At 40.4% G+C, this 25,188-nt stretch overlaps 3 protein-coding genes across 3 annotated transcripts; all 3 read left to right on the top strand.

The window, feature by feature from the left end:
* The first annotated feature begins 3,259 nt into the window (after positions 1-3,259).
* On the top strand, positions 3,260-5,962 carry LOC110449711 (tubulin alpha chain-like). The gene is made up of 2 exons (XM_021496750.1): positions 3,260-3,486; positions 4,818-5,962. The coding sequence occupies exons 1-2, from the start codon at positions 3,366-3,368 to the stop codon at positions 5,945-5,947; spliced, it is 1,251 nt and encodes a 416-aa protein (XP_021352425.1). The 5' UTR covers positions 3,260-3,365; the 3' UTR covers positions 5,948-5,962.
* A 10,680-nt stretch (positions 5,963-16,642) lies between these two features.
* Positions 16,643-20,693, top strand: LOC110449708 (tubulin alpha-1A chain-like). The gene is made up of 3 exons (XM_021496747.1): positions 16,643-16,754; positions 16,897-17,119; positions 19,374-20,693. The coding sequence occupies exons 1-3, from the start codon at positions 16,752-16,754 to the stop codon at positions 20,501-20,503; spliced, it is 1,356 nt and encodes a 451-aa protein (XP_021352422.1). The 5' UTR covers positions 16,643-16,751; the 3' UTR covers positions 20,504-20,693.
* A 1,322-nt stretch (positions 20,694-22,015) lies between these two features.
* On the top strand, positions 22,016-24,975 carry LOC110449710 (tubulin alpha-1A chain-like). Its single transcript, XM_021496749.1, has 3 exons — positions 22,016-22,120; positions 22,272-22,494; positions 23,671-24,975. Exons 1-3 carry the CDS (start codon positions 22,118-22,120, stop codon positions 24,798-24,800), a joined length of 1,356 nt encoding a protein of 451 aa, XP_021352424.1. The 5' UTR covers positions 22,016-22,117; the 3' UTR covers positions 24,801-24,975.
* The last annotated feature ends 213 nt before the right edge of the window (positions 24,976-25,188 follow it).

The following is a 25,188-nucleotide window of genomic DNA, read 5'->3' as shown; positions in this document are numbered from 1 at the left end:
AAGGTCACAATTTGATAAAAAAAAAAAACAACACATTCATGCTGAATAGCCAAGAGGTTTAATTTAATGTCATGACAATATTACTTTAGCTTAATAATGTACTGTATGTATTATCTGATCTGTGTAGATCACATATTAGGTCAAACAACATTTTTTTCCGATAACCCTTAATTCATATACCCATTGTTTTGCCTACCCTAAACTTTTAGGCAATTTTCATAGAAACTTTGTTTAAGTTAAGATCACTCTCCTACATAAATCATATGAAATTATTTTTTAAATATAAAATTAGTTACACGCCCTGTTTTTTCAACAGCTTACTTGTTTAGCCTTTAAATGAGCTAAAGATGCATAATGTGTAGCTTAATGGCTGATTGCCAACTTGTTAGGATCAAGAGGACAATCAGATCATCTGGAATATTTCTGTCATTCGGCTAACCTCGGCTGATTTCGGTACCCGATGTAGGTACGGAATCTGACGAGATGTGACGAGTGATGTTTCTGTATCCAAACATAAATGCAATGCAAAAACAAAAATTCAGGATAGGTGTGTTCCAGGCTTGGCGTGTACTTTGATAAAAGTTGAAATCAAGATGAGCATTCAATACTAATGGTTTAACAAAAATTCAGGGGTGGTCCGGTGGCGCCGTGGATAGAACGCTTGTCATTCACCAAGACGACCGGGGATCGATTCCCCGATCGCACATGAACATGTATTCTGTCATTTGTTAACAATCATAGTTTCTACAAAATTAGAATTCGGAACTTTTTTTTGTTAACGATCCTATGAATTAGGATTTTTTTCCCCCACAATTTCCTAGTTTCTACAAAATTCCATCTAGAAGCTATAGTTTCGTTGGGAACCTTCTGTCATTTGGTACCGTACATCTTAAAACGGCTCCATGTATTTGCACAAACAACACTTCGAACGCTATGACATTTATCATAACGATTACTGCTCTCTAAATGTCAGAAAAAAGACATTGTGTATAGTATAATCCTCGATACTCCAGGGGTAAGTTACGCTCATTTACGTTCTCTGCGCGGAACGTTAGCGAGCTGGCATAGCATACTACAAATGAAGCTATTGAAATTTTGAGTTACTTCCCCTAGAATGTTCATAAAATGCGTGCATATTTATAGAAATGTCTTTTAAGAAATGTCATAGACACATTTATTTATGACTTTCATGTATATACACAAAAATTAAAGTTTTATATTATAGGAATTCTTTAGAAAAAAAAGGTTGCGTATCACATATAATAGAAGTCATTGTGGCCTCAGTTCATCTTTTTTAAAAGTTGTTACTTGTTAACCTTGTTATCCCTTCCGTTTATGCGTTTTGTGTTTTAGTATTATAGCAATCAAAACACTTTTATGAATTAGATAATATATTCTATTTCTCACTTTGATAATAAATAAACAAACAAACACAAACAACAACAGCATTTGAATTCTCCTTTTTATTAATGTTTTTAAACATGTTTATTATTCTATTTCAAGAGATATTCAATTATAAATCCTTCATCTTTTTCTTCTGTTTCTGTTTTCTGAACGACACAGACTGATTGTTTGGTTTGGTTTGGTACAAATTTGTTTAACGTCCTATTAACAGCTAAGGTCATTTAAGGCCTCCAATTGTGTAGTGTATGCGTGGTTGCCTGCTTGCGTGCTTGCGTGTGTGTATGCAGGAGACAGGGTATGTTTGTGTGCTTGCCTGACGGACAGACGGACCGTGCAAATAACAGAACAAAAACAAAAACAAAAACAGTGACACATGCACATAACAGTTGAGAGAGCATAGTGTATATGTATAAATGTCAACTGTTTCGTTTCTGGTAAGTAATTCTTAATCTGTCGTATAAACCGCCGACATTTGCTGAAATCAACTGTTTAAGAGCTTACATTAGAATGGTCTAAATGTTGTCAATACGACGGTAGAAATGCTGTCTTTCCCCGACAATATCCACTTCCGGCTATTTACTGTTTAATGTCCGGTCTTCGAGACAGCTTGAAAAATTGAAAACGGGAGGGTTACGTTGGATACTGGGTTTTTTTAATTAATATTATCAGCTGTTGTGCAACAATAAGATATGGTGAGTGTGCTCTAATTTAATTATTCAATTTTTATTTAATCTTCATCAGCCTATGAATTTTGGAGTTATTTGAGTTGATACATATTTGTCATTTAATTCGTTTTCCAGAAAGATTTGAAACCTTATACACATTCCTGTAGAGTTAAATGACTACCGTGTATGTAAATAATCGAAGGAACGTTTTTATCTTGAATGCAAAGGAAGTTTCTTCAGAATATTTTCCTCGAGAAATTACATAGATGTTAATACTCAACCAATTTTACTTTTTTAAGTACAAATATTTACATCAGGAATACAATTTCAGAGAAACGGTTTTATACCTGACACTTTCAAGAGTTAATTGTGTACCGTAAAGTTATTCCGGAGTTCCAGTTTCCTATCGTATGCATTTCCTGAAATACTACTATGTTTTCGCTATTTTATATATGTATATGGTAGTTGCGATCATATCAAAATGCATCAGCGAAAGTGGGCGTAACCCCTGGAGTACGCCGAAGATGATCAAAATGACGAATTTCAAAATAACGTTCATTTTTTCTATTCATTTTACATTATAGAAATAGATGTCGATCGTTTAATTGAAACGGTTCTCTGATCGCTCACTTCCTTGTCTATTTTTTTCTCTATCATTTCTTAAAATACAGATATCGTCAAATGAACGATATGGAGGTAGCAGCACACAATCTGAGTCACTTGAGAGATTGATTCAGAAAGTTTCAGTGTTATTTGAAGCAGACTGCAAAGCGCCACATTGATATAATTTATAGACAAAACATGACGTCATAATCAAATTTCGTTAATGCCATTGGAGTTTATTTAAAACATCAAATTGCTTTCAGTTTGCATTGATGGTCAATGTAAGAAAACAACAATTATCATCTATATACCACCTTATACCACCCACCGGTAGCTTGATAAATGCCGTATCACGGTTTGTCGGTATGAGAATACTGGAGAGAGAAAGACTTGAGAACACCTTAAGAACTTGAAGAACTTGAAAAGTAACGTTACACCTTTAAAATGCCATCACCAACAGAAAATTGATATGAACCCCTAAAACGTGTAAAATAACTCTGAACACCTTAATTTAGGTCTAAATGTATAGATGTAACAAATTATCAGGCCCTGTTGTTCTGGCATGAAACAATCATTGCGTCTCCATTCCAGAGGGAATGTATCAGTATCCACGTCGGACAGGCTGGAGTCCAGATCGGAAACGCCTGTTGGGAGTTGTACTGTCTGGAGCACGGTATCCAGCCTGATGGCCAGATGCCCTCAGACACGTCCGTAGGGTGTGAAGTGGACTCATTCAACACCTTCTTCAGTGAAACCGAGGCTGGCAAGCACGTGCCCCGGGCTGTCTTCGTCGACCTAGAACCTACTGTTGTCGGTGAGGGGGCGGTTTTTTTCGCGGCAGTTAGATTTTCTTGGTTTCGGTAGAACGCTCAGCGAGGTTACACTACAGTTATTTATCAAAAGTATTTACATTTCACCCATGGCTATTTTTACTCTAATTTCTATGTTATTTGTATGTATAAATTCACACGCAGATGTAATAGGGGGTCTTACCATGCATTTATGCCTCTTGTTTATGTCATTTCCCTAAGCCCAGTTATTGCTTCATTAACACGAAATTACACAAACTGGGAATAAAAAAATACTCAATATTTCTCGCGCACTACTTTTTTAGCATTTTGTCTTACGCAAAGGATTATTCGAAGAATAGCACGTCATAGCATGCAAAGAATTCTTCGTAAAGACGTAAAAGTGTTGTCAGTGAAAAAGGATAACTAAATAGTAAAAAGAAGTCTGAAAGTTCTTTTTTTCGGAATGTTCTATAACGTCAATGATCCAGGGAAGTAGATGGTGAATGTAGCTTCGGGCAGTTGGAGATTTGTTAAAGCGACCAAATTAAATCTGCTGCACCCATTGCAATATTTGGGATCTCGTTTTCATTTAAATTTGAAATTAAAAAAAAAAAAGTTTTAATTTTATGTCCGGTCATCTAAAATTTAACATATATAAAACAAGCAAAGTTAAATAAAATCGATAGGATATTGAGTTTCTGTTCCCGCTGCTAGGTTGAGTTAGTTGCGACAAGGTAGTGTAATATCGTCGTCATTCTTCAGTGTAACAGATATTTGAGTTGGTGTATGCCATTGCTCCCCCTTGTAAGAGATGAAATACATTTATCACATAATGCACTGTGTTATCCAGTCAATATACATCTGCCATATTTTTTTTGAGTATTAACCCACGTAATATATGACCTATCAGCCCTGTGATTGATTGTAAGTTTTAATTGTGACGTCACGCATAGGACAAGTACATGACGTCACAGACTTACGCACTAGAGTCAAAACGGCGGCTTTTTACATTTTAAGGTTGCATGAAAATTATCGTTTTACACGAATAAATGCCACAAATCTTGATTTTGCGATAAATAGGGTCTTACACTCGTTTTCATTTCATATGAAATTAATAAAACTCGTCACGAATTTTTCATTGTAGCTCGCCAGAGTCTCGCTAAATCGAAAAATTCTTAGATTCGTTTCATTGATCTCATATGAAACATTTAATGAAGAATTATTCGATGATGTTATTCACGTGGCCTTAGTTTCTTAATTAAGTGTTCCGAGTAACAGTGTAATGCTGCATATTTTCATGTTATACTTATAACTGAAACAGCAAGTAGTTGAAACTATTTTTTCTTTTTGCCAGATGAAATCAGGACCGGAACCTACCGCCAACTGTTCCACCCCGAGCAGCTGATCACCGGTAAGGAGGATGCCGCCAACAACTACGCCCGTGGGCACTACACTATCGGCAAAGAATTCATCGACCCAGTTCTTGACCGCATCAGGAAGTTGGCTGACCAGTGTACCGGTCTCCAGGGATTCCTCATCTTCCACAGTTTCGGTGGAGGAACCGGATCCGGATTTACCTCCCTCCTCATGGAGCGTCTCAGCGTAGATTACGGAAAGAAGTCAAAACTTGAATTCGCTATCTACCCAGCTCCCCATATATCTACTGCTGTAGTTGAGCCCTATAATTCTGTTTTGACTACCCACACCACCCTTGAGCACTCTGACTGCGCCTTCATGGTCGACAACGAGGCCATCTACGATATCTGCCGCCGTAACTTGGACATCGACCGTCCCACATACGTAAATTTAAATCGGCTATTGGCACAGATCGTCAGCTCCATCACCGCTTCCCTCCGTTTCGACGGTGCCCTAAATGTCGACTTGACTGAGTTCCAGACCAACTTGGTACCCTACCCACGAATTCATTTCCCCCTGGCCACATACGCCCCAATAATATCTGCCGAGAAGGCTTACCACGAGCAATTGTCCGTTTCTGATATCACCAACGCCTGTTTCGAGACAACAAACCAGATGGTGAAATGTGATCCCCGTCACGGCAAATACATGGCCTGCTGCATGTTGTACAGAGGAGATGTTGTGCCCAAGGATGTCAACGCTGCCATCGCCACCATCAAGACCAAGAGGACCATCCAGTTCGTCGACTGGTGTCCAACTGGTTTCAAGGTCGGAATCAATTTCCAACGACCCGCTATTGTGCCAGGAGGTGATTTGGCCCAAGTCAAACGGGCAGTGTGCATGTTGAGCAACACCACCGCCATCGCCGAGGCCTGGGCTCGTCTTGACCACAAGTTCGATCTTATGTACGCCAAGCGTGCTTTCGTCCACTGGTACGTCGGAGAGGGTATGGAGGAGGGAGAGTTCTCCGAGGCTCGTGAGGATATGGCTGCCTTGGAGAAGGATTACGAAGAGGTCGGTTTGGACTCCTTGGATGACCAAGCAGAAGATAATGAGAATGAGTACTAAAATACCAAAATCAAACAGACTCAGGAATTTGTAAACAGTCATTATTGACGGGAATGACAATCGGGAACCGTCGGCAATTCCCGTATTTCTCGTTTACGGAAAGTGCCTACGGTTCCCGATTGAGGCTGATGTATGATTGACAATGTATCATCATAGTCAAGAGTATGTTTTATTTTAATACTAACAGAGAAGAAATAGTAGTCATGTTGAGTTAGTGACTGTGTTCCGTAGATCAGCATCACTAGTTTAAGTTGTTTCGAGACGTCGCTTTCGGCGAGTGCTCGATGAATATTCAACAGCATTGCTTATGAATGTCAATTACACTGTGTATTATACATTTTGTCCAAAAGATAATAATTCATTACTTCATTTTTCTTACCGCTAGCGATGCTTGGCGATGGAATAAGCTCAATGGTAAGAAACGTTCGTAAAACTTGGGTCAAACTAATACACAGAAACGCCTTAAATCCGGACCGATTTGGAAACATTTCCACGTCGTGTTTACCTAGACTAAATGCCCCATCAAAAGTAGATCCAATTTTATTGATATTCTCCAGGATGATTAATTTTGTGGACAGTTTAATTGAAATACCGTGTTCCGAAAGTAGTTCATTTGTTTGGAAATAATTTTCTATTAAACGTACTTCTATATTTGATTGAAGTTGGTTGCTCATTGGTGAATGTTGCATTGTATGTTTGGCTTGTCTCTGTATGCAGGATTTTTTGTTTGTAAATATTGTCATTTATGAAGGGTCTGTCCAAAGGATGCAGACACTGTTTATGTATTTGATGAGTGTATAGTACATAGGTGTCAACCTCTACAACTTCGAGAGAGATCTCCCTCATTCCACATTTTCGATGAGGGTGAAAGTGCGTGAAACGTGACTGACTGCTTTGCGCAATTTATCTTTCTCTTTTTATGTAAAGAAGTAACTAAAAAAACCACACATTCATTTGATTCAGACACACATGTTAAGATCATTACACACACCCTGCAGTAACTATAGGAGATCATTTTACCACAGAATATAGATTTTGACTTTGTGTGAGGTTTTACTTGAATGAGGGAGCTCGGAGGAAGATTGGTAAAGGTCAAAATGAGGAAGTCTCCCTCCTAACGAGGAAGCGTTGACATCTATGGTACTACTATTAGGAGTTTCAGGGATCGTGCGTCACTTTGTTCGGGACAAATTTCGTATACTCCGTCAACTACGCGATATTCCACTATAGGAGGACTGTACGTTAACCAAAGAAGTAGAAGAGAAAAAACACAAATACTAAATTTTGTATGCAAGAACCTATTCCGTCTTTGCGTATTGCAGAGTTATCTTCTCTTGTGAGCAGGTATTGATTGTTACGTCATTGGTTTGTGCGAGAAAATTACGTCGTTTTCTCAAAAAATGATGACGTTACTCTCACAAACAAATGACGTAACAATCAATTACTGCTCACAAGAGCAGATAACTCTGCAATACGTAAAGACGGAATTGAGATATCTGTCACCAAGATTGACCTGGAATTGTCCTCCACTCTAAACAGTGTTACGGTCATAGCGATGTTTGTCAGAAGAAGGAGATTGTTAACGACTTGATGTCCTATGTATGGTTTATCTTGGCATCAGACGTTTATTATTGTGAACAGCTATTTTAATCCTATACTTGTCCGTGATATGGGCTGTTTTGTATCTATACCATATCACGATATCCGCTCGGCATTCGCAGTGTCCGCTGGGCGCGCGCCATGTCAGCCATGTTACTTCCGAGTTCAATACGCATCATTAAAATCTATGCCTCATTTAAACTCTGTTTGTATTATTGCTACTTCGTCTGATGATGTACTTACATCATAACAACGTGTAGTATACGATAAAAAATATCATAATATGACCATTTCCGTATTCTATCCCGTCTCAACCATCTACCCAAAAAATGAAACTTGCATCCAGTTGGAGTGTTTTACGTTCTGCCGTATACATTAACTATGACGTGAAAGGCTTTACGACTGGCAGACGAGATTCTTCCACTGGTTTACATGCTTTGGGAGATTTTGATAAAAATCACACGTTTTCTCTTAGCAAATAATGAGTGAAAGAATAGAAATAATGCCTCTTGTGAGGGCCTGTTTTTGTACAATCTGATTAAAATCATCATAGTGTTACATGGCTCTAATACTCCGCGGTCTCTCTAAGCAATGACTATGCGTCTTTGTATGGTATCTTGAATTCTTATAACTCCATGTTCAAAAGAAAGTAAAACCCCATATATGTACGTAAAATCGCATGCTCAGCGAGGTTCGGTAATATTTCTGATGAACATATCTCTTACAAAAATACTGGACTGTTTCCAAAACATCAATGGCAATTAATCCTGTCGTCAATATATTACGCTTACAAATGTGAAATATGAATCTTTTATACTGCTTTGCCAATAAAGAGAGCTTATACATGTGTTGACTTACAACCTTCTGTGTATATTCGCACAGAGAACTTGGCTATTCACCAGGTATGTTGTATAATAGGACTATCATTAGCGGTTAAAGACACCGGGTTGTATATTGAACAGCAAACAATGCCGATAATACCACTATACACCGTATACTTTATATAAACCTAATCCTATCTCCAATTCATTATGATCTGTTTGCTTACACTGTGCCCACTTTGTTCGCCTCTGACGAAGCGACTTTAGCCTACTTTTATTTAAATGTGTTTTGTTGACATTGAAGTCCAATAGAGGAGGGGCAATATGGTCTTATTTAAGGTCAATGGATATATAAATATTCATTAAAATTTCATTTCAATGCCACACATATTTCAACAAGTTATAACTTTGTATTCATACATATAAACATTTTTAACATGTTAAGGAAATTCTTTAAGATTTCTATGGAAAAAAACAGTACCGTAGTTAAGGGTAATTTCCTTAACTCAGATTTTTTCTGGAACTATTACAATATATAAAAAAATAAATGAAACAATTTCTACATTTTCTAATTTTAACTTAATTTTTACATTATTCATATTACTAAAATCTTCAAATAAATTATTCATATTTTGAAAAAAACACCCAACAACACACATCTAATTAATATCTTAAAACACCAAATAGTCCATTAGTAAATGAGTTTAAAGATGACAGTTGTATTACGTAGCTACTTCACTCCGTTAGAATAGTGAGGAATGACAATTGGGCATTTTATACAGTGTCTTCATCTACTGTAAGGCGAAACCTGTAAAATCGGGGGTTATCTGTGACGTAGGAGTGTAAGGAAACCTCTAAACAGTAGATGGGTGTATGGGGATATGTACAAAATATGGAGGTGTCACCATACACGGGTCTATGGGGATGTGCACACAATATGGAGATGTCAATAAACACTAGTCCTCGGGAATGTGTATACTAAATGGATGTGTCACAATATATGGGTCCATGATGACGTGACCACAATATGGAGGTGTCACCATACATGGGTCTATGGGGATATGTACACAATATGGAAGTGTCACCATACACGGGTCTATGGGGATGTGCACACAATATGGAGATGTCAATAAACACTAGTCCTCGGGAATGTGTATACTAAATGGATGTGTCACAATATATGGGTCCATGATGACGTGACCACAATATGGAGGTGTCCCCATACATGGGTCTATGGGGACATGTACACAATATGGAGGTGTCACCATGCACGGGTCTATGGGGATATGTACACAATATGGAGGCGTCACCATACATGGTGATGTGTACACAATATGGAGGTGTCATCATACACAGGTCTATGGGGATATGTACACAATATGGAGGTGTCACCATGCACGGGCCTATGGGGATATGTACACAATATGGAGGTGTCCCCATGCACGGGTCTATGGGGAAATGTACACAATATGTAGGTGTCACCATACACGGGTCTATGGGGATATGTACGCAATATGGAAGTGTCACCATACACGGGTCTATGGGGAAATGTACACAATATGTAGGTGTCACCATACACGGGTCTATGGGGATATGTACACAATATGGAAGTGTCACCATACACGGGTCTATGGGGAATTGTACACAATATGGAGGTGTCAACATACATGGGTCTATGGGGATATGTACACAATATGGAGGTGTCACCATACATGGGTCTATGGGGATATGTACACAATATAGAGGCGTCACCATACATGGGTCTATGGGGAAATGTACACAATATGGAGGAGTCACCATACACGGGTCTATGGGGATATGTACACAATATGGAAGTGTCACCATACACGGGACTATGGGGAATTGTACACAATATGGAGGTGTCAACATACATGGATCTATGGGGATATGTACACAATATGGAGGTGTCAACATACATGGGTCTATAGGGATATGTACACAATATGGAGGTGTCACCATAAATGGGTCTATGTGGATGTGTTCACAATATGGAGGTGTCACCATACATGGGTGTATGGGGATATGTACACAATATGGAGGTGTCACCATAAATGGGTCTATGGGGATGTGTACACAACATGGAGGTATCACCATACGTGGGTGTATGGGGATATGTACACAATATGGAGGTCCATACATGGGTCTATGGGGATATGTACACAATATAGAGGCGTCACCATACATGGGTCTATGGGGAAATGTACACAATATGGAGGTGTCACCATGCATGGGTCTATGGGGAAATGTACACAATATGGAGGTGTCACCATGCATGGGTCTATGGGGAAATGTACACAATATGGAGGTGTCACCATGCATGGGTCTATGGGGAAATGTACACAATATGGAGGTGTCACCATACACGGGTCTATGGGGATGTGTACACAATATGGAGGTGTCACCATACATGGCATGGGTCTATGGGGATGTGTACACAATATGGAGGTGTCACCATACATGGGTCTATGGGGATGTGTACACAATATGGAGGTGTCGCCATACACGGGTCTATGGGGATATGTACACAATATGGAGGTGTCACCATAAATGGGTCTATGTGGATGTGTTCACAATATGGAGGTGTCACCATACATGGGTGTATGGGGATATGTACACAATATGGAGGTGTCACCATACATGGTATGGGTCTATGTGGATGTGTTCACAATATAGAGGTGTCACCATAAATGGGTCTATGGGGATGTGTACACAACATGGAGGTATCACCATACGTGGGTGTATGGGGATATGTACACAATATGGAGGTGTCACCATACATGGGTCTATGTGGATTTGTTCACAATATAGAGGTGTCACCATCCATTGGTCTTTGGGGATGTGTACACAATATGGAGGTGTCACCATACATGGCATGGGTCTATGGGGATGTGTACACAATATGGAGGTGTCACCATACATTGGTCTATGGGAAAATGTACACAATATGGAGGTGTCACCATACATGGGGGTATGGGGATATGTACACAATCTGGAGGTGTCACCATACATGGGGATGTCAATATGGAGGTGTCACCATACATTGCATGGGTCTATGGGGATGTGTACACAATATCGAGGTGTCACCATACACGGGTCTATGGGATATGTACACAACATGGAGGTGTCACCATACATGTGTCTATGGGGAAATGTACACAATATGGCGGTGTCACCATACATGGGTCTGTGGGGATATGTACACAATATGGATGTGTCACCATACATTGGTCTATGGGGATGTGTACACAATATCGAGGTGTCACCATACATTGGTCTAAGGGAAAATTTACACAATATGGAGGTGTCACCTTACATGGATGTATGGGGATATGTACACAATATGGAGGTGTCACCATAAATGGGTGCATGGGGAAATGTACACAATATGGAGGTGTCACCATACATGGGTCTATGGGGAAATGTACACAATATGGAGGAGTCACCATACACGGGTCTATGGGGATATGTACACAATATGGAGGTGCCACCATACATTGGTCTATGGGAAAATGTACACAATATGGAGGTGTCACCATAAATGGGTGCATGGGGAAAGGTACACAATATGGAGGTGTCACCATACATTGGTCTAAGGGAAAATTTACACAATATGGAGGTGTCACCATACATGGGGATATGTACACAATATGGAGGTGTCACCATAAATGGGTCTAAGTGGATGTGTTCACAATATGGAGGTGTCACCATACATGGATGTTTGGGGATATGTACACAATATGGAGGTGTCACCATAGATGGGTGCATGGGGAAATGTACACAATATGGAGGTGTCACCATACACAGGTATATGGGGATGTGTACACAATATGGAGGTGTCACCATACATGGGTCTTTGGGGATATGTACACAATATGAAGGTGTCGCCATACATGGGTGTATGGGGATATGTACACAATATGGAGGTGTGACCATACACAGGTATATGGGGATGTGTACACAATATGGAGGTGTCACCATACATGGATGTATGGGGATATGTCCACAATATGGAGGTGTCACCATAAATGGGTGCATGGGGAAAGGTACACAATATGGAGGTGTCACCATACATTGGTCTAAGGGAAAATTTACACAATATGGAGGTGTCACCATACATGGGTCTTTGGGGATATGTACACAATATGAAGGTGTCGCCATACATGGGTGTATGGGGATATGTACACAATATGGAGGTGTCCATAAATGGGTGCATGGGGAAATGTACACAATATGGAGGTGTCACTATACATTGGTCTATGGGAAAATGTACACAATATGGAGGTGTCACCATACATTGGTCTATGGGGAAATGTACACAGTATGGAGTTATCACCATACATTGGTCTAACGGGATATGTACACAATATCGAGGTGTCACCATACACGGGTCTATGGGATATGTACACAACATGGAGGTGTCACCATACATGGGTGTATGGGGATATGTACACAATATGGAGGTGTCACCATACATGGTATGGGTCTATGTGGATGTGTTCACAATATAAAGGTGTCACCATAAATGGGTCTATGGGGATGTGTACACAACATGGAGGTGTCACCATACATGGGTGTATGGGGATATGTACACCATATGGAGGTGTCACCATACATGGTATGGGTCTATGTGGATGTGTTCACAATATAGAGGTGTCACCATAAATTGGTCTATGCGGAAATGTACACAATATGGAGGTGTCACCATAAATGGGTCTATGGGGATGTGTACACAATATGGAGGTGTCACCATACATGGGGATGTGTACACAATATGGAGGTGTCACCATACATGGGTCTATGGGGATATGTACACAATACGGATGTGTCACCATACATTGGTCTATGTATATGGGGATATGTACACAATATGGAGGTGTCACCATACATGGGTCTTTGGGGATATGTACACAATATGAAGGTGTCGCCATACATGGGTGTATGGGGATATGTACACAATATGGAGGTGTCACCATACATGGGTCTATGGGGATATGTACACAATACGGAGGTGTCACCATACATTGGTCTATGGGGATGTGTACATAATATGGAGGTGTCACCATACATTGGTCTATGGGGATGTGTTCACAATATGGAGGTGTCACCATACACGGGTCTATGGGGATGTGTACACAATATGGAGGTGTCACCATACACGGGGATGTGTACACAATATGGAGGTGTCACCATACACGGGTATATGGGGATGTGTACACAATAAAGAGATGACCGGTATGTACAGTCATATTAGAAAGTGTAAATAATATGTAGGTTCTTCATAGCTGCGATAACGTAGCTTTCAGACGACGAGAGATTTTATATATTGCGTCCGTTCAGAGGAGGCCGGGTATTAATATTTAGTACTAGGGTCTACCAATGTACTTGGGAAACATCCGAATATTAGAATGATTTGGGTCAGGTAGACCAGAACGTATTTTACGTATACAGTCGTAACTTGATACCAACAGATCTCAAATCCACTTTATTTTTTACGTTTTTCGATATCTTAGGCTTTAACTAAGGTAGTAATTTAGGACGATTTCAGTGACAAGCATACCCGGCTTACCTTAAATATATATATATATGTATACATTCCTGTACATGTATATACCTGTCTTTGATCGTGTACATACATAAGGTATGAGTCACCGTTACCCTAATTGTTTAGCACACAACGTAGATAAGGAATACGCGATTATGTTAATCATTAAATGTCCCTATAGTGAGGAATGAATAAACACTGTGTGCGCCAGGACGAATTACACATGTGTACACACATACAACTATATAAGAACGTTACTAGAATGGCCAAGTATGACGATAAATCGTACGTGAAAGCCTACATGCAACGTATGGATTAGTAAAGACTACCTGGGACAACTTTGGCAAAGCCTTGTTAGCTTAATAAATCGTTTATGAAAAAATCAAAAATATGTTTTTAGAGGAATATTTTATTATTTATAAATATTTTTGTTTTTCTTGTTTTTATATATATCAACCTATATTTTCTACATGTAATATTATTTTTAATTTCATATTTTTTTTTAAATATACCACATAAATTGTGTGTGTGAATAATTTTTCGTGAAGCTTATCGTGTTTTGAACAACAAGTCCCAGCTCAGCTCCGTGAAGTACTATGCATGGTCCGTTAAACAGAACACCAATATATATATAGGGACATGTACACGTGTACGTACGATCTACATAGTACATAACAACAAAACCAATATGGCGGCTTTAAATGATTGAAAGACGCGATTGATATGACCGATTTTTATTAAAATTATGACAGATGATCATACAAGGAAACAAGGTTTAACCTCGATTTGAAATCGAAGAGGAAAACGACATAGTTTTATCGTTCACGGCAGAGACGTATAAAGCCATATAAAATGGTATATACGTCTCTGTTCACGGTTAACGTTTCTTGCATCCTCTCTCTCCCGATTCCTCGACTCCTTCTTTCCCGGCTCTCATACGTACCTCTCCCGTCCCTGATCCTCCCATACCGAACCCGGTCCGCTTAACCTCTCTCCTGGTTCCCATACCTATCCCAGTCCCATGACCCGTCCTATCCCTGTCCCCTCACCCTCTCTCTCAGTTCCTCCCGATTTCCATACCTATCCTAGTCCCCGATTCTCTCTATCCCAGTCCCCGACGCCCTCTCTCCCGGTCCCCGATCTTCCCTATTCCAGTCCCCCAACCCTATCCCGTTCCCCTCACCCTCTCTCCCAGTTCCCCGACTCTTTCTATCCTGGTCCACTCACCCTCTCTCCCATTTCCCTGACTCTTACTATCCCGGTCCACTAACATTCTCTCCCAGTTCTCTCCCGGGTTTTCCATACCTCTCATGGTTCCCTGACCCTTCCTATTCCGGTCCCCTCACCGTCTCTCTCAGTTCTTTCCAGGTTTCTATACCTCTCCCGGTCCGGGACCTTCCCTATCCCAGTCCCCGAACCTTACTATCCCGGTCCCCTCATCGTACCCTCTCTCTTCTAGTTCTCTGACTCTCTCTCTCTTCCCCAGTTTCCATACCTATCCCAGTCCCCCGACCCTTACTATCCCGGTCCCCGACCCCCTCTCTCCTGGTTCCCAGACCCTCCCTCTCTCTCACGGTTCCCCGATTCTTTCTCTTTCTATTCCACTACATCCCAATCCTTTGCTCTTTCCCCTAACTTCTGTTTCCTTTCGTCATCATTCCTGGCTTCCTCCCGACCCCGACCCCGCAACATTTAAGCTTTAATTTTTTAGATAAGTGATAATCATTTAAGGCTTACAATAACATAGAGACATAAAGATAAGCATGCAACATTATCCTGTGAAAAACGATATGTTGTCTTTCACCCCTCTTCTCTCAACATGTATACATTGTATTACATTGTATTACTTCTTTGACGTATACATTGTATTAGATACATTGTATTAGATACATTGTATTAGATACATTGTATCTAAAACTGGAGAGAGCGGTGGGGAGGGTTNGGGGGGGGTTTTTTTTTTTTTTTCCCCCCCCCCCCCCCCCGCGTTATACAAATGCAATGATACTTCTCCATTTTTAATATTGAGTAAAGATATCGATGTATTCATTCATTCTATCATTTTTAATTATTATTTTAAAGAGAAGTTAAGACCCCCGGGCTCCTAAAATCCATAGATCCACCCCTTTAGATACAATTGTCATAACACTCAGTCAATGTCAAACTACACCAGGAAATACTGTTTACCCATTTAAAAAAGAACATTCTAGAATGATATCGATTCACTGTATAAAACGTAGACTACATAGGCCTAGTATTATTCTTCTGCACATGTGTACACACTTACAATGATAACAATCTGTATCGAGCATTCTTGTGATTTTTTTCTTTGTTTTGTTTTATTTCTCGTCTACATTATAACCGCCAAATGTGCTAAAAGTCTTTGTCTACTCAATAAATTGCCAGCTGTCGGGCATTTAGACTTTTTGAAATCTTATTGTTCAAGTTCCTTCGATTAATTAATTGTCACACACATTTTTTCTATTTTGACAACCGCTTAAAGCGACATAGTTACCATATAGCCCGCGAGTACTTCTATATTTGTATAGAATTTTCCACTCCTTAGGGTAGGCACAACAAACATTGTGTCCAAGTGAATTGCCATCCAATGAAAAATATCGTATCTAGGTTGACTGTGCAAAATATTTCAAACGAACTAATCAAAATGCTCGTTACAAACGAATACTGTCCTTGGAAACGACGAGCATATGGGTATATAAACGAGCGCGCTCAGCCTGCCGCCATTATATTGCTTAATTCTCACAAGACACATTACAGTCACAGTGAGCTTTAGGTTATTTTTGTATAACGAAAACTAGTCAACATGGTGAGTTATCTTCTTTTATATTGATAATTTGTACAAAATAATTTTGTATTTTGTCGTTTATTTATTTTACCCAACGGTAAATTATTTGAAATAATATTTTTTTGTTGTATTGTAAATTTAAAATCAAATTTCTCCTTTCCAGAGGGAATGTATCAGTATCCACGTCGGACAGGCTGGAGTCCAGATCGGAAACGCCTGTTGGGAGTTGTACTGTCTGGAGCACGGTATCCAGCCTGATGGCCAGATGCCCTCAGACAAGACCATTGGAGGTGGAGATGACTCGTTCAACACCTTCTTCAGCGAGACCGGAGCCGGCAAGCACGTGCCCCGAGCTGTCTTTGTCGATCTCGAGCCCACCGTAGTCGGTAAGTCTTATTGTACACGTAGAATAAAGCCCGCCGCTAAATTATGTCGGCCCAAACATGTTGAAATCGGTCAGTCGATTTAAATCATAGCAAAGCTGTCGGGTCGATAAATGGATCAACTTGAATGGGTTGACGCGCTTTCCTATCGATAATATATTAAATGTATATGAACTTTTAATTTATACCTTGTTACACTATTGAAAGTATGTATGAGTCATTTAGCATGTATACATGTAAACAAAACACTAGCGTATCTGTGGTGATCAGGTTAGAGTTGTTAGGAGTAAGGTTTGGGATTGGTTGGGACCGACATATGAGACACGCTTGTATACGTGAACACGTGTTTCTCCATTGAAGTGTTAAGGGGAAATAACTCGCGCCGATGCAAGTCTGTTGTTTTGGAAACCATTGGCACTAAGAGCTTAAATTTGAATGTACGAGTAATATGACTCGGGCATGGCCTGGAGAGAGCGAAGCATGTACTGTTCATTTGTTTCAATAGTATAGTATAATTTTTGAATCATAACATTACCCATTTTGATACACATTATACCTGATCCACATTCGCACTACACTAATATGACGCATCATCATCATTTGGTTCTTGTTTTATCCAAGAATACCAGTATATTTACCGCCCACCTCTGCTACTGTCTGTTCATAATATTATGTATTATTATTTTAATCCTAAATAAACAAATGTCATTTGAAAAAACAATCATAGAGTAAACATGATCATGTGAGTTGTAGGCAGAATGTGCCAATCCATGAAGGATGTATCTGTTTTTAATTCAAGTATGTTTAGCATGTTAGACACAGCAGGTTAGAGACTGTCACGTCTCCCACCAATATAAGTATAAAATGAAGATTTTAGATTTTTCTTTTTTATAAATCCGATAATCCACGTGAAATGTTGAAATTTACATGTTTGTACTGATTATAAACGTTAGAAACAGGATATTTCTCCTCTTCATCGTCGCTGTTGTCATAACGTTTTTGTAGATATCTAGAGATAGATTGGCATATCAGCTAAAACCATTTGTTTGCAATTGAAGTTTCTGGATGGACACCATCGTATAACTTCGTGTAATCGTACTTTGTGATTTTTTTTTCGAATTTGACCATGTTTTCCTCGAAGTTTGATAGGTACTCTTATTATGTCATTGTCAAATTTGAGGGTCAAAGATTGGGTGTTGTGTTGTGTTCAGTGATGATTGTGTTAACTTGATGGATTGATGTCAGTTTCATGATGGACTTGTTGTTCTTGAGTCAATATTGGTGTTAAATATGGTTGAATAAAAACAATTGCTCTCACCAGGTACATCATATGCAGAATAGTTTTGATTTTGATTAGAAATTGTTACTGACGGTCGAATATTATGCAATCCATAACAAAAATAAAAGTGGTGCAAATATAATGTTTCTCATTCTCCTCTTTACTGATATTTATAAAGTAGAGCAAAGTATTGTGTTCACTTCAATGTCTAGTTAAAACGCTGTAATGATTTACACAGTTGAGTTGAAAGGAATTTACAAATTGTCAAGCGTTTAAAGTTTATATTTATCTAAGTAACAATAAAGATAGTATACTGTACAAAACTGTACAGATAATGTTTGTCTTTTTTTAGTAATTGTTAATTTTGTTGCATTAGATGAAACTAGATTCAATCTATTGTACAAGCAGATCTAGCATTGAAATTCCACAGTTGTAGTTGTAAAATCTAAAGGTAATATCACAAATTTGGATCAAATATCAACAGGCGCCCAGTGTATTGAATATGGTCAATTTTTTTTTTAATTTCGTTGTTTCAAATACATAATTTTCCTGCTGCGTTACATGTCGCTCTATTGTTCGATTAGGCATATTTACGGGTTCCATGAACCGGAAGAGGTCACCGGAAGTACGAAAAAGTATTTAGGCTGTAGCTGTACAATTCAGTGATGGAATCAGTTTGGTTGGATCAGATCTATGTACACGCACATCCTACCGGTAAAGAGCTTCGCTCTTATTAACCCTACCGTGTATCATAACATTTGTTTTGCGATGACGTCTGTTCTAACGCGTATACAGTACACAACAACCCATTCATCACGGCTATATATATATATTGTTCTATGACGCATCCTTTACTGTACATCATACTTCAATCAACATATCTTATTACTTCTTACATGGATACAAATATGTTTATTTTTTGAATGCTTTAACACCAAAGAAAATTCACTTATTTTTTTCTCACTTTTAATTTTCCAGATGAGGTCAGGACCGGAACCTACCGTCAACTGTTCCACCCCGAGCAGCTGATCACCGGTAAGGAGGATGCCGCCAACAACTACGCCCGTGGTCACTACACCATCGGTAAGGAGATCGTCGATCTCGTCCTTGACCGCATCAGGAAGTTGGCTGACCAATGTACCGGTCTCCAGGGATTCCTCATCTTCCACAGCTTCGGCGGTGGTACCGGATCCGGATTCACCTCCCTCCTTATGGAGCGTCTCAGCGTCGACTACGGAAAGAAGTCCAAGCTGGAGTTCGCCATCTACCCAGCTCCCCAGGTCTCCACTGCCGTCGTTGAGCCCTACAACTCCATCCTGACCACCCATACCACCCTCGAGCACTCCGACTGCGCCTTCATGGTCGACAACGAGGCTATCTACGATATCTGCCGCCGTAACTTGGACATCGAGCGACCAACCTACACTAACTTGAACCGTCTGATCGCCCAGATCGTCAGCTCCATCACCGCCTCCCTCCGTTTCGACGGGGCTCTGAACGTCGACTTGACCGAGTTCCAGACCAACTTGGTGCCCTACCCACGTATCCATTTCCCTCTGGCCACATACGCCCCAGTCATCTCCGCCGAGAAGGCCTACCACGAGCAGCTGTCTGTTGCTGAAATCACCAACGCCTGCTTCGAGCCCGCCAACCAGATGGTGAAATGCGATCCCCGTCACGGCAAATACATGGCTTGCTGCATGTTGTACAGAGGAGATGTTGTGCCCAAGGATGTCAACGCTGCCATCGCCACCATCAAGACCAAGAGGACCATCCAGTTCGTCGACTGGTGTCCAACTGGTTTCAAGGTCGGAATCAACTACCAGCCACCCACCGTTGTGCCAGGAGGTGATTTGGCCAAGGTACAGCGTGCCGTGTGCCTGTTGAGGAACACCACCGCCATCGCCGAGGCCTGGGCTCGTCTTGACCACAAGTTCGATCTTATGTACGCCAAGCGTGCTTTCGTCCACTGGTACGTCGGAGAGGGGATGGAGGAGGGAGAGTTCTCCGAGGCTCGTGGGGATCTTGCTGCCCTTGAGAAGGATTACGAAGAGGTCGGGGTCGACTCCGTTGAGGGTGAAGGAGAGGAGGAGGGAGAGGAGTATTAAACTCTTTATCCCCCACAAAAATGACATTCATTGGCAAACGAACCGGCTATGTCCCCCAGATGATGGTTTTTGAACAAGAACTCAAATTTCTGTGATATTAGTTATTTGACAAAAACTTTTTGTCTGTTGATTATTTTTTTTCAGGTTAAGATCCATGACTGATTAAAAAAGATATCAAGTTGAACGTGAATAATTTTTTTTTTCTTTTCTGTAGTATCTGTTTATATACACATAAATATACACATGGACATTTTAAACTATTTATCACTAAATATACACGTATATATATGCATACCTGCCAAGTCGCATGCATTTGTTCGGGCCAGCTTGAAAATAACCTGCGAAGATTGGTTCCCTGACCCTTCCTATTCCGGTCCCCTCACCATCTATCAGTTCTCTCCCAGTTTCCATACCTCTCCCGGTTTCCCGATTCTTTCTCTTCCTTTTCCACCACATCTCAGTCCTTTGCCCTTTCCCCTAACTTCTGTTTCCTTTCGTCATCATTCCTGGCTTCCTCCCCACCCCCGAAACATTTAAGCTTTAACTTTTTAGATACGTGATACTCATTTATTTACAATAACTTAGATACATAAATATAAACATGCAACATTATCCTGTGAAAATCGATGTTGCCTTTCACCCCTCTTCTCTCAACATGTCAGGCTGGAGAGAGCGGTGGGGAGGGTTTGTTGTATCTTTATTTTTTGCTCCCACCCCATAATACAAATGCAATGATACTTCTCTATTTTGAATATTGAGTAAATATATCTTATGTATTTATTCATTCTATCTTTTTTAATCATTATTTTAAAGAGAAGTTTAGACCCCCGGGCTCCTAAAATCCATAGATCCACCCCTGTGGATACAATTGTCATAACACACAGTCAATGTCAAACTACACAAGGAAATACTGTTGACCTACTTAAAAAGGAACGTTCTAGAATGATATCGATTCACTGTCTAAAACGTAGAGAACGCACATGAAACTGAACTTTAACTTCATAGTATTACTCTTCAGCACATGCTCGATAAAGATTGGTATCATTGTAAGTGTGAACACTTCTTGTGATTTTTTTCTTTGTTTTGTTCTATTTCTCGTCTACATTACAAACGCCAAATGTGCTTGTCTACTCGATAAATTGCCAGCTATCGGGCATTTAGACTTGAAACATTCTTTTTTAATCTTAATTGTTCAAGTTCCTTCGATAAATTAATTGTTACACATTTTTTTTTCTATTTTGACAACCGCTTATAGCGACATAGTGACATGATTGCACCATATAGCCCGCGAGTTCTTCTATATTTGTATAGAATTTTTCGCCTTTTCCACACCTTAGGGTAGGCACAACAAACATTGCGTTCAAGTGAATTGCCATCCAATGAAAAATATCGTATTTAAGTTGACTGTGCAAAATATTTCAAACGAACCAATCAAAATGCTCGTTACAAACGTTCCTTGGAGACGACAAGCGTGTGTGTATATATAAACGAGCGCTCAGCTTATCGCCATTATTGCTTAATTCTCACACGGCACATTACAGTCACAGTGAGCTTTAGGTTATTTTTGTATTCTTCTAGTTAATAGACCACGTTTAACAACAACAACAAGTCAACATGGTGAGTTACCTTTTTTAATACTGATTATTTGTAAAAAAACAATTTTATAGTTTGTTGTTTATTTATTTTACCCAACGGTAAATTATTTGAAAAAAAAATCGCCTTTTTTTCTGCTGTATTGTAAATTTAAAATCGAATTACTCCATTCCAGAGGGAATGTATCAGTATCCACGTTGGACAGGCTGGAGTCCAGATCGGAAACGCCTGCTGGGAGTTGTACTGTCTGGAGCACGGTATCCAGCCTGATGGCCAGATGCCCTCAGACAAGACCATTGGAGGTGGAGATGACTCTTCCAACACCTTCTTCAGCGAGACCGGAGCTGGCAAGCACGTGCCCAGGGCTGTCTTCGTCGATCTCGAGCCCACCGTAGTCGGTTAGTCTTATTTTTCATTCATTTTCCCCCGATTATTTTCAATTCCTTTTGTACATGTAGAATAAAGCCCGCCTCGATAATTCGTTTCACAAATTAACAGTGCTGTCACATGAATCCCAGCGAGTCACAAATCATCTTTGTCATGATTTAAAACATTTATTTTACCCCTATGTTGAGTTCACTTATCTTATAGTATGCGATTGTATGTAGAAACTACAGTACAGTATCACTAAGTCACGATTATAAAGACATCCCCCTTGCCCCCCCCCCCCCCCCCCCCCCCCCCCCCTCTCTCTCTCTCTCTCTCTCTCTCTCTCTCTTATGGTTTAGTTTTTTCCTTTATTACATATTATTCTTACGACGTTGTTTAGCTTAGTAGTGCTGTCATCCGCTTGTCAGAAATTAAGGAGACAGATTCATACAAGTATTTAAGTACTTTTTCTGAATCCTGTACTTTACTACTTATGTATTGTATGTACATTACATGGGAAAAAAAGAAATAAAATATGGTTTAAATAAAGCCCGCCGCTGATTTATGTCGGCCCAAACATGTTGAAATCGGTCAGTCGATTTAAATCCTAACAAAGATTAATTGGTTGACGCGATTTCCTATCGATAATAAATATCGTATTTGTGGTGATAAGGTTAGAGTTGTTAGGAGTAATGTTTGGGAGTGGTTGTGTGGTTGTGACCGACATATGAGACGCACTTGTAGACGTACACACGTGTTTCTCCATTGTATTGTATGCTTAAGGGGAAATAACTCGAGCAGATGTAAGTCTGTACTAGTACTTCGAGAGTTATTTCCCTTATTGATAGTTGCATTTAATAGAACTTTTCTTTGGAAAAAAACATAAGCTCTAAGAGCTTACATTTGAATGTACGAGTATTAACCCTACCGTGTATCATAACTATTTGTAGGCCATGAAACGTGTACATGGTCATCATAACTATTTTTGGCGATGACGTCTGTTCTAACAAGTATACAGTACACAACAAACCATTCATCACAGCTATAAGTCTTATATATTGTAATATGACGCATCCTATGCTGTACATCAGACTTCAATCAACATATCTTATTACTTCATTACATGGATATAAATATGTTCATTTTGTGAATGCCTAACACCAATGAATATTTTTACTTATATTTTTTCACTTTTAATTTTCAAGATGAGGTCAGGACCGGAACCTACCGTCAACTGTTCCACCCCGAACAGCTGATCACCGGTAAGGAGGATGCCGCCAACAACTACGCCCGTGGTCACTACACCATCGGTAAGGAGATCGTCGATCTTGTCCTTGACCGCATCAGGAAGTTAGCTGACCAGTGTACCGGTCTCCAGGGATTCCTCATCTTCCACAGCTTCGGCGGTGGTACCGGATCCGGATTCACCTCCCTCCTCATGGAGCGTCTCAGCGTCGACTACGGAAAGAAGTCCAAGTTGGAGTTCGCCATCTACCCAGCTCCCCAGATCTCCACTGCCGTCGTTGAGCCCTACAACTCCATCCTGACCACCCACACCACCCTCGAGCACTCTGACTGCGCCTTCATGGTCGACAACGAGGCTATCTACGATATCTGCCGCCGGAACTTGGACATCGAGCGACCAACCTACACTAACTTGAACCGTCTGATGGCCCAGATCGTCAGCTCCATCCCCGCCTCCCTCCGTTTCGACGGTGCCCTGAACGTCGACTTGACCGAGTTCCAGACCAATTTGGTGCCCTACCCACGTATCCATTTCCCTCTGGCCACATACGCCCCAGTCATCTCCGCCGAGAAGGCCTACCACGAGCAGCTATCTGTTGCTGAAATCACAAACTCCTGCTTCGAGCCCGCCAACCAGATGGTGAAATGCGATCCCCGTCACGGCAAATACATGGCTTGCTGCATGTTGTACAGAGGAGATGTTGTGCCCAAGGATGTCAACGCTGCCATCGCCACCATCAAGACCAAGAGGACCATCCAGTTCGTCGACTGGTGTCCAACTGGTTTCAAGGTCGGAATCAACTACCAGCCACCCACCGTTGTGCCAGGAGGTGATTTGGCCAAGGTACAGCGTGCCGTGTGCATGTTGAGCAACACCACCGCCATCGCCGAGGCCTGGGCTCGTCTTGACCACAAGTTCGATCTTATGTACGCCAAGCGTGCTTTCGTCCACTGGTACGTCGGAGAGGGTATGGAGGAGGGAGAGTTCTCCGAGGCTCGTGAGGATCTTGCTGCCCTTGAGAAGGATTACGAAGAGGTCGGTGTCGACTCCGTTGAGGGTGAAGGAGAGGAGGAGGGTGAGGAGTATTAAACTCTTTATCCCCCACAAAAATGACATCCATTGGCAAACAAACCGGCTATGTCCCCAAATGATGGTTTTTGAACAAGAACTCGAATTTCTGTGATATTATTTGACAAAAACGTTTTTGTCTGTTGAAATTATTATTTTTAAGGTATTACTGAATAAAAAATAGATTAAACGTGAATAATTTGTTTTTGTTTTCTGTAATATCTGTTTATATATATATGTAAATATACACGCATAAATATTCATACCTGCCAAGTCGCATGCATTTGTTTGGGCCAACTTGAAAAATAACCTGCGAAGATTGGTTCCCTGACCCTTTCTATTCCGGTCCCCTCACCGTCTTTCTCAGTTCTCTCCCGGTTTCCATACCTCTCCCCGTTCCGGGACCTCC

Source organism: Mizuhopecten yessoensis, unplaced genomic scaffold (assembly GCF_002113885.1).
Source record: "Mizuhopecten yessoensis strain PY_sf001 unplaced genomic scaffold, ASM211388v2 scaffold4805, whole genome shotgun sequence".
NCBI lineage: Eukaryota > Metazoa > Mollusca > Bivalvia > Pectinida > Pectinidae > Mizuhopecten > Mizuhopecten yessoensis.
The sequence above is the reverse complement of the archived record's forward strand: the minus strand, read 5'-3'. Positions and strand labels throughout refer to the sequence as shown.

Coding starts and splice junctions, on each gene's coding strand:
- LOC110449711 (XM_021496750.1), top strand. CDS start 3,366: ATGCCCTCAGACACGTCCGTAGGGTGTGAAGTGGACTCATTCAACACC. Junction 3,487..4,817: donor CCTAGAACCTACTGTTGTCG/GTGAGGGGGCGG, acceptor TCTTTTTGCCAG/ATGAAATCAGGACCGGAACC.
- LOC110449710 (XM_021496749.1), top strand. Junction 22,495..23,670: donor TCTCGAGCCCACCGTAGTCG/GTTAGTCTTATT, acceptor TTAATTTTCAAG/ATGAGGTCAGGACCGGAACC.
- LOC110449708 (XM_021496747.1), top strand. Junction 17,120..19,373: donor TCTCGAGCCCACCGTAGTCG/GTAAGTCTTATT, acceptor TTAATTTTCCAG/ATGAGGTCAGGACCGGAACC.